The 9,742-nt window shown below is 46.4% G+C and overlaps 2 protein-coding genes across 2 annotated transcripts; both read right to left on the bottom strand.

Annotated features, from left to right (window-relative positions):
• Nucleotides 1–1,780: 1,780 nt before the first annotated feature.
• Nucleotides 1,781–4,170, bottom strand: PtA15_4A350 (uncharacterized protein; the record flags this gene model as incomplete). The annotated part of the gene is made up of 2 exons (XM_053168226.1): nt 1,781–4,035; nt 4,122–4,170. 2 exons carry the CDS (start codon nt 4,168–4,170, stop codon nt 1,781–1,783), a joined length of 2,304 nt encoding a protein of 767 aa, XP_053019456.1.
• Nucleotides 4,171–6,794: 2,624 nt separating this feature from the next.
• On the bottom strand, nt 6,795–7,837 carry PtA15_4A349 (uncharacterized protein; the record flags this gene model as incomplete). Its single annotated transcript, XM_053168224.1, has 4 exons — nt 6,795–6,952; nt 7,064–7,531; nt 7,620–7,699; nt 7,788–7,837. The coding sequence occupies 4 exons, from the start codon at nt 7,835–7,837 to the stop codon at nt 6,795–6,797; spliced, it is 756 nt and encodes a 251-aa protein (XP_053019455.1).
• Between the last annotated feature and the right edge of the window lie 1,905 nt (nt 7,838–9,742).

Genomic DNA, 9,742 nt, shown 5'->3' with positions numbered 1-9,742 from the left:
CACACTTACCATCACATCTATACCTCACCACAACCCTCATATTTGCAAATAACTACTGAACTCACTCTCAAATCTCACATACCTGTCATCGAACAACTTCATCTGGAACTAGACCAGACCTATCACTTGATTGAAACTTGCCAAGCTTAGCTTGGTGGGTCTTGTTATCTGATAGTATAGAAGGGCAGAGTTTGCACCTCCATCATCCCCTTCTCCATTCAGCAAAAGGGTTTCACAACTGCTTTTGAGTCTTACACCGTACCTCCCCAAATTGGCACAGCAAGAATGCCACTTTGATTATTTTTCATCTGGTTATGTTCACAGCTGGTGAAAAAGTGTGGTGTTTTGGGGCTTGTAACATCCTCTGAGAGAAAGCTACAAAAAACAGCCGCCAATTGTGCACACTATTGGAAGTAGATTGTCTGCCACAATGGAAAAAATCAGGCCTACAGCCTGAGCTATTTTATTCTAAATAAAGTATTGAGGGCAAGGAATTGTAGTGCTTCAAAATATCCTCCCAGCCAAACTCAGAATCTTGGCTCCACAAAAGAGGGCAATAGCGTGCAAGTCCCTCCTGCCCAGGGCTGTTGGAGACTTGCTTTGCAAGACACGCACCCGCAGCAAAGGGACTTTGTTAAATTTGCCCTTCAGAGGTCTTTGCTTGGGAACATTTCTCCTGGGAATTTGGAGCACGTCTTCATCCTGAACATCATGATTATGGGTGAAGCAATAAAGGTGGTGATGTCTATGGATGGTGATTCTCTTTGTGTCAACAATGATCAGAAATATCTTCAAAGCATGTGCATACAAAATATCACTCCCACAAATCTTGTTCTTGTTTGTCTGGACTCTGAGACTTGTTTTCCAAAAGGAGATTTCATAGAGACTGTGCTCATTTCCACAAGCCCAGTAATCCTACATCACCCTCACATTGCGAGTACAGTTATCTGCTGGCCCACCAGCTCATTGGATTACATTGGTAACAGCAGCAATCCATCATGGTATTTAGCTGGGGTTGCAAACCAGAGCACAGTCTTTGTTCCCTTCACCAAATGGCAGGCAATTTACATTTATGGTGTTCAAAATTAATTTTCAAACTACTTTCTACATAAAATCATAAGAGCTACATGTCCAAAGTTTTGATGGGGTGAAAGTTGAGGGCTCTCTTTATTTCTAACACCTCTGAAAACTTTGATAAATCTCATGATTTTATGTAAAATGATATTCAAAAATCAATTTTGAACACCCTAATTGAGAACTCCTGCTCAATGGGTTTTTGTGCAAAATCTCTCAGTTCTTAAGCCACTTTGACATAGGGCAGTTGTCTTACTTTTGCTCTGTGCATGTGTGACAGAAGGATGACAGCCCTCCGGTGTACAAAATGGGAAGAAATTACCCCTCTCACAAGGCTGCGGGCTGCGCGGGGAGCGTTACAAATTTATTGGGCACTGTGGGGCTTCAACCTTAACACGCACTCGGCGGCCTTAGATGAAACATGATCATGCTACAAAGAAACCCCAGGGTTTTTAATAATTTCGAGGCGCAAACTCAACACTGCTGATAAAATAACGCTACAGCAGATGGGAAACTAATTAGTCGGTCATGACCGAGTGAAAAGGAAAGAGCAAGGGGAATTCAAGATGGGGGGTTGGTTGTCAGGATGGTACCATTCCAGATAAGACGGCTGAGAAAAAGTTGATATATTGAGTAGAGAGGTAGATTATCAGCGATCGCTGTAAGTCAATAAAGCGTTGAAAAAAGTCCACGCGTACCATGTAGATCAGAACCAGTTGCCCAAGAAAGGGACTGAAGGGATTGAGGGGATCGAAGGGATCGCTGGGATCGCTGGAATGGGGGGGATCGAGGGAATGGAGGGGATCGAAGGAATGGAGGGAATGGAGGGAATGGAGGGGATCGAAGGAATGGAGGGGATCGAAGGGATTTCTGGAATGGAGGGAATGGAGTGGCTCGAGGGGATCGATGGCGTAGACCGGACCGACGAATAAGATGAGATCGAGGAGTTCGATGGAGTGGATGGGACCGAGGGGACAGATGAGACCGAAGGCACAGATGGGACCGAGGGTACAGATGGGTGGAGAGATGAGAAATGGCTGCCATGACGAATTAAGCTGAGCGGGTCAGAGCCGGTCAAGTGACCTAGAGGCACGGTGCGTTTATCATGGGTGTTTGGCGAGTGCTTGGCGTCTGGAGCAGGCGGGGGACCAGCTGGAGCTTGTTGGAGTGGAAGGGTGCTGAGCCCTGGCGTTCCACCCATGAATGACGGGAGAGTGGGAACAGGTGGAGCTGGACGCGCTTCTTCTCCAGCGTCGGCTAACGGACTGGGCGCCAGAGGTAGGCCGGGAAGCGGCTCTGCATGAGCGGGACGAGGGACCGGCTGAGAATTCATTTTTTCCGCTGCGAGGTGAGCTGCAGACATCCATTGAGAAACTGCAGCCGCAGTCGATGGATCCTTTTGCTCGAGTTCGGATTGGATGAGCTGGCTAAGTCGGGAAGCAGAAGGCGGCGGACTGGGCGGTAGGGCCGCCGGGGGTGATGCCGGACGGGGCTCAACAACAGCGGGATGAGGAGCCGGGCGAGAGTCATTTTCCTCTGCCACGGCGTGAGCTGTGGACATCCATTGGGAAACTGCGGCTGCAGTCGATGGATCCTTTTGCTCGAGTTCTGATTGGATCAGCTCGGAAAGTTGGGAAGCGTCAGGTAGCGGGCTGTGCGCAAGGGGTGCCGGAGGTAGTACCGGTCGTGGTCCCTCAACAACGGGAGGAGAACTCGGGTGGGAGTTGATTTGCTCCGCTGCGGAGTGAACTGTCGTCAACAATTTGGAAACTTTGGCCGCAGTTAATCCATCCTTGTCCTCGGACTCCGCTGCGGAGTGAACTGTGGACAACAACTTAGAAAATTGGGCGGCAGTTAATCCATCCTTGTCTCCGGATTCTGACTGTATCAGATTGTAAAGCTGAGCAGCGCTGGTTAGGTTGGTTTGTGGAGTTGATCCGGCGGATGATGGCAATGGGATTGCCGGAATGGATGGAATGGATGGGATCGCTGGAATGGATGGGATCGCTGGAATGGATGGGATCGCTGGAATGGATGGAATCGCTGGAATGGATGGGATCGCTGGAATGGATGGGATCGCTGGAATGGATGTAGTTGATGGGATCGATGGGATCGAGGGAATAGAGGGTATGGCTGGAATAGCTGGGATAGCGGGGATTGATGGGATGGATGGAATGGCTGTGATTGATGGTAAGGCTGAGATGACTGTGGTATTATCGTCGGGAACGTGGCGTTTGGCGCGCGATGCTTTCGCGGCTGCGGATGATGTTTTGTTCACTGGGATGGTGCTGACACCAGGATTGTTGCCAGACAAAAATGACGGGAGGACGTGGACGGGGGTCGAAGCATCCTCGGCGACTGCAGTAGATTCGACAGAACTCAGGTCATCTTCGACAGTGCTATCGTCGGGCTGATCTTGAGCCACCGGCTCCTCAACCGGATATTGGACCATCGGCTGCTCGTCCACGGCAGGGGTCGACGGCAGCGGCTTCTGTACCACAACTGAGGATTCAAGGCGGGGAGTAGCAGGCACAGAGCTGGCGACAGCAGCCGATGAATGCACATTAGCTGTTTTCGGCGAGTGAAGGTGCGAGAGCACCGCGGAAGCCGTAGCAACACCGGGTATCCCCTGCTTGCGGTGGACAGGCTTGGAAGAAACATAGTCCAAATCCGTGGGGGTTGAATCGCTTGATCCACCAAGCTCGCCCAAAATGCCAAGTACCATCTCCCTTTGTCGGCGTTGAAGGGAGCTGTTGATTCTGTTCAGGGCTCGCCTGTGCTTCAAGGCTACCGGCTGGCCGGGGGTGACCATCGAGTTCGAGCCGGCATGCCTGTGGTCCGGTCCTGAGCTTCCTAGCAAGCCAACAAACAAGCCTCCAACTAGTGGGACTGGCTCCAAGGTAGCGACGACGCCAGGGACCAGGTTACTCGTATCAAGTGGGGAACAAGACGATTGTCCGGCTGGCAATACAAACACAAGAATTCAATCAGTTTTTCTTGGCCATGTGAGCTGACAAAAATCTATCTAGAGTGCGAGATGAGCCTACTAAGTATGCTGATAGCGGCAGCAACAAAAAAACAGGTAATACGCGTCATGGCTGCTGATTATCGGGTGAAGTAGCTAGGAGGAAAGTCGGGAGTTGGAATTCGAGAGACGTGGAATCGAGAAGGAATGACTAAGGTTATTATGAAAAACTGGCAAGAGCTGGAGGCTTTGGATGGCTGGAAGATAAATAGGGAAGATACCGGCCCTACGGACTGGGATATCTATATATACGAGAATAGAGCACTGAGCGGAAGCCTGCAAGAACCAGTGGCCATCATGGGACATGAGCCAAAGCCGGTCAGGATGATCGTTATCCATGCTCACTCGCGGATTTACTCGGGAAGCATTGATCGCAGTGGCGGAGTTCTCTCATTCTCAATCAGTACCCCCATGCTAGAGTGAACCTAACAAAGTCCCTGCCTGAAGGGACCTGAAGGGAGTTTCTGAAGTTCGATGCTAGAGAGCCAAGCATCCCAGCCTTGGTATGATACCCTGTTATAAGTTGACCATCGAAATCAGAACCGCCTGTCGTCTCACCCCCATTAGCGTCCTGTGGTATATATACCAAGATCTAACCCAGTCCCTATTTCCCATCTATGAATAGGGCTTGTTTGATTTCTCGCAGACAGCCGAAAGCAAGGGCACGCGACCAGAATGGATTTTGGACGTGATTTGTGCAGATCATGTCTACCACATCTTCTCAGCTCATTTATCAGGCAGCAGTAGTATTTTCTATCACCCACAATGTTGCTTGTGCGTAAGTTTAAAGAAATATACAAAAATTGAGCTGCTGAGCACAGACCTGCTCACTGCAAAATCCAAGATTTGATGGTATTAGCGATGTTTCTTGTGATGCATGCATGAAACAACGGGGGCAGGCATGAGCTAGTCTTCAACTCCAGCAAATAATTTAATCCCAGTAATAGGGGGGTTCACGTAAGGCTGATTTTGCAAATCAGCAACCAAAACCAGCAGATGCAGCTTTTGAAAATCGTGAGAAAGCAAAAAGGTTTGGCTGGGCAGCTCCCCTTTGGAAGCAATCTGCAAGGCATAAACCTTACTCACAGGTGCATGAGCAGACAAAATCAGCATTGCTTTTTTTGCAACGTGAACCCCCCTAATATGTGGTGGCACGGAATATCTGTTGTTTATTCTTACCACAATTTAGAATCTACCACTTCATTTTGGTCCCTGATGCTGCTTCTACGCTCCCCAGCAGCAGCAGACTTTGTTGAGTTCACGGTTCTTTGCTGTGTGATTTTTTACCCCATTTGGCATTACTTAGTCCATTAATTTAGGTTCTTTCTTTTTCTACATATATTCTAGTTCTATGTCTCTTTGTTTTATTCCTGTCTTGCTCCTTCATGCTAGCTTATCACATAATCTATTCTCAGGTCTCAATTCATTACAAGAAAAACTTGCTCAACTGCCACCAGGTGACACACAAGATAGTGCTGTGGAACTGCTGTTCTAGCTCCTGACTCCTCCCAAACATCCAACAGCATTCTTTTGCACAGTCACTCCGGACATGGTCAACAGCAAGCCTTGACAAAGCATTGTGCAACAGCACAAGCTTTGTTGGAGTTTATCAATGTTGAGATGATGGGGATAAGACCTTCCAGCTGCTGTTACCTCAGGTTAAACAGAGCTGAGATGGAGAACAAGATGTCACATACTGTGAAAGGTAAATGAAGAGGATTGAAGGAGACAGCAAATGAGTAGACTAGACAACAAAAGAGTAACTGTGAAATACCAGAATGTTGGCTGTGAGCTATGGTCCAAATACTGGGACAGTGAAGATGAGCACCTGTGAAATGCCAAAATGTTGGCTGAGCTATGTACAGTCCAAATGCTTGAACAGTGGGAATGAGCAAACTTGAGAGATCAGCTCCTAATGGTGGCAAAGATGAGAAACAACACAGTTGAGTGAGGAAATAGGAAAAGGAAATACAGGGACAACTAGTCATCTGATATGCACAAGAAGTGAAACCTAATTAGATGATAAACAAAGTTGAGCCACATTTATTCCTTGTTACTCAACCTAAGCTGAGGTACATCTCTTGTGAAATGTTGCTGTAACTTAACAGTTACCTAAACAGTCAATTGGTTGCAGCTACACAAACTTTTCCGGCAGTGTGATTTTCAATTGGTGACAGAATAGTCTGGAAGAGGATATTCCTTGCATAATCAATTCATATATGATCTGATTTTGGGCAGGAATATTCCAGTTTTGTCAAAACGTATGAATCTGGTGAGAATTATGGTATTCAAAATTGCATAAGATTTTTTTACATAAAATCATAAACTGCAATTTTGGCTGGGAGATGTCACTTCAAGTTTTATGCACACTGACATCTCCCAGCCAAAATTGGTTTTATGATTTTATGTAAGTAGTGACATATGCAATTTTGAATACCATAAATGTATCTGATGAGATCATATCATATGTGGTGAACAATTGTGTTTTTTGTGGGAAGGCAAAAAGGGAGGTTGACTGAATCCACTCCACCTAAAAATGCTTTGCATTGCAATTTGCAAGCATGAAATTGATATTGAAATTAAGACAAGTATTGTAAGTATAATCATGAACACTTTTTAAAAATGTATATTCAAAGGGGCATAATGGCTTCAATGTTGCAAAAGCATAAATGAAAGAAAAACTGAATTTATTGGACTACTTCAGCTCCTCGATGAACTCGCTTGGCTCAAATGAAAATGGTTCAAACAAAGTATCAAGTCTGGGTAACGAGAAGGGATATCTGAAATCCTGATTTCCTTTCGTATTGTCATTGTCGAAATCTTCAGGCCGATTGAAAGGCAAACTGGTAGATGCTGAAAAGATTCAGCCAGTTTCCAAGAAAACGACAGGAATAAGTCTCCGTTTTTTTCTCGTTGTAAAACATGATGGCAAGATTGGTTATATATACTCTAGCTGCTGCTTACATTTTGTTGAAATTGAAGAGGTCTCCAAAGAACTTGGCTTTCTGCTACGCTCTTCGTCATCCACTCTGGGGCACTTGAGATGCGAGGAGGATACGGGACGCGAGAATCTTTTTCGGATAGATTTAGTAAATGACTGGTGTTGTTCCTGGCTAGCCGAAGGTGAGGCCTGGGAAGGTTTTCCTCTCCGAGAAGCTTTGGCACCTCGGTGAGGGGATTGGTTTGGCAAGTTGGATTTACCGGTATGGTGCTCTCCGGGTCGCTTCGAGTTCCGCTTCGGTGCTGGTTCTCTTGCGTTTGTTTGCCTGACAGATCCAAGGAACCGGCCGACGGCTTTCATCCAGGCCCGCTTTTTGTGTTTAATACAGTCTACCAAAAGGCGTTTAGGATATTGACGTTGTCCTCTGACATCAGACTTCCTCTTATCCGACGCTTCATTCTCTTTCGTAATCTTTCCCGGCGCACAACCAACTTTCCAGAGATTTTTAGGATGATTTGAAATCAGTTAACCTTCAGGACCAAGGAGATTGTATATCATATCAAGGCATCGCTCACTGACCAGGATACGAAGAATATCTGTAAGGCTGTCTTGGAGTCGTTTCGCCATCAAGGTGGTGGCCAGATGCTGGTAAATCCGTGCTTTCATTAAAGATGGCAACAACACATGAGCGTTTGATTGTAGCGCTGGAACATGCACACATAGCGCGGGGTTGGCTGAGATACTCACTGGCAAAGGGTCAGGTCTTCGCAAGAGTTCCAATCATCTTGTTCCCACATACTTTGAGGTGTCAAAAAGCTTCAGCCTCTGCGCGAGTGTGGAATAGATAATGTTTTTCCGGTTTTCAGTCCAAGCCGATCGATGGAATAGTTGGTGAAGCCGGCGCCTAAGCTGGAGCGCAGTTAATGTGCCTTTGGGAAGACGATAAATGCTTTTTGGGAAGTCTGATGGCCAGTCACAGGACTCGAAGGGCAAGTTTGAGATACCTTTTTGTCTTGAGGATTTTGAAATGGGCTGGAAAAACAGTAAGCACAAGTGGAAAGGTACCCAGGCGAGTTCTTCAGTCAGGGTATCGAAACCAGTTGGCACCTCCATCGCTCCAATCATCAAGATTCGGCTTCGAGACTGATTGCTGGCTTTACCTTTGCGGTCTCTTCAAAGTTAGAACGCGTCACCTTGAAGCGAAAAGCTAATCTGACACAAACGATGGATACGCGCCGGGAAAAGCTCCGCGTGTTGTCTCGAAAATATGGAGCTCCCGCCTAGAAATCTGATTATCATCAACCCGACGACGGTCTTCTCACATGTGACTAAGGCGGATTATCGATGCTGTTTATCCATCCACTTTTTGTCGCCATTGAACTCGAAACTTTGCAAGTCGACTCGGTGACTCGGGGTGAGTGACCCAAGTGTTCCGTTGCTTGACAGTGACACGCTACCGTCGCCAAACCCTGCCGAGGTGTTGTTCTATGTAGGGAAATCCCGAGAATCTGATCTGGTGCAAAATCGACTCAGGAGAAAACATAATATCTCATGATTGGCGAGAATTTGTCCGCGTCAAGCTTTGCTCCATATCAGCTACATCGCTTCATCTCGTTTGCTTCAAGCACACGCACAATGGCTCTTACGCGATCAAGCACTTGTATGTATGTGCCTGACACAAAACAGGTGTAACTGCCACGGAAGAAAAACAGCGCTGCAGACCAAAACTCAGAAATTGGGAACCTTTTCGAATCCACCAGCAATTATGAAGCAAAAAATAGTTCTTAACCCTATCGTATTCAAGGATTCTGAATTCTGCAAAGAGGTTAATTGAAGGCAAGTAAAGAAGCTTGGGACCTCCCAAATTAATTCTATCCCTGGTCTTTAGCCACAATTACTTCAATCTGGGTGGATTTTTTCTTCACGTTCCAATTCACTTTTTGGAAGTCTGTGTAAGAGTTATGTCTAACTGAAACCAGACCAGATTGACATTCCAGCGTAAACAGATTTCTGAATGGTAATATCAACGTCATAAATTGATGAAAAGACAGAACGTCCCCATTTGCGCAGTAATACAGTTTGACCAAGTCATAGTGACCCGGCGTGCTACTCGGAAAGATGAGAAACAGAAAGAGAGATTCTGGACGTTGTCAAATCGGCCCCCTGAGTTAGCTTTATCCGGTGTTTTCCGCCTTGAATTCTCGAGTTCACGAGGACGCAAAGCATCGGATTTTGTTCTGAAACTATTAAACAATTTATGAATGGTGTTTGATGGCCTTTACTCCGTTGGGTAAATTTCTTCGCTGATGATGTGTGCAGTGGATTTGAGTGTGACAGGGACAATGGTCCTAATAAGCGCGCTAGATACATAGTTTGGGGGAGGCAAGTTAAAGCAGATACTTACAGCAAATGTTTGGTATGAAACGTTTAAACCCAGTCAGAAAACTTACTTTCTCGCTTCATTCTCATGTTGTGCCTCGTTGGACAGGATCTGTTGGACACGATGTTGTTGATGTAGCAGGTATATTTTTCTTCGTCTGGATATGTACACTCAGCATATCCTCACGAGGCTATGAGAAACAGGGAGGAATAGCTGAGCCCGGTTGAAAATACACTCACCTACAGTCTCTAATCATCCCAGCTTCCTATTTTGTACTGTTTTGTACATACAATCACCGTAGTGCTGAGCAAATCAGGAGTTC

Source organism: Puccinia triticina, chromosome 4A, assembly GCF_026914185.1.
Source record: "Puccinia triticina chromosome 4A, complete sequence".
NCBI lineage: Eukaryota > Fungi > Basidiomycota > Pucciniomycetes > Pucciniales > Pucciniaceae > Puccinia > Puccinia triticina.
This window is presented reverse-complemented; position numbering and strand designations above follow the sequence as displayed.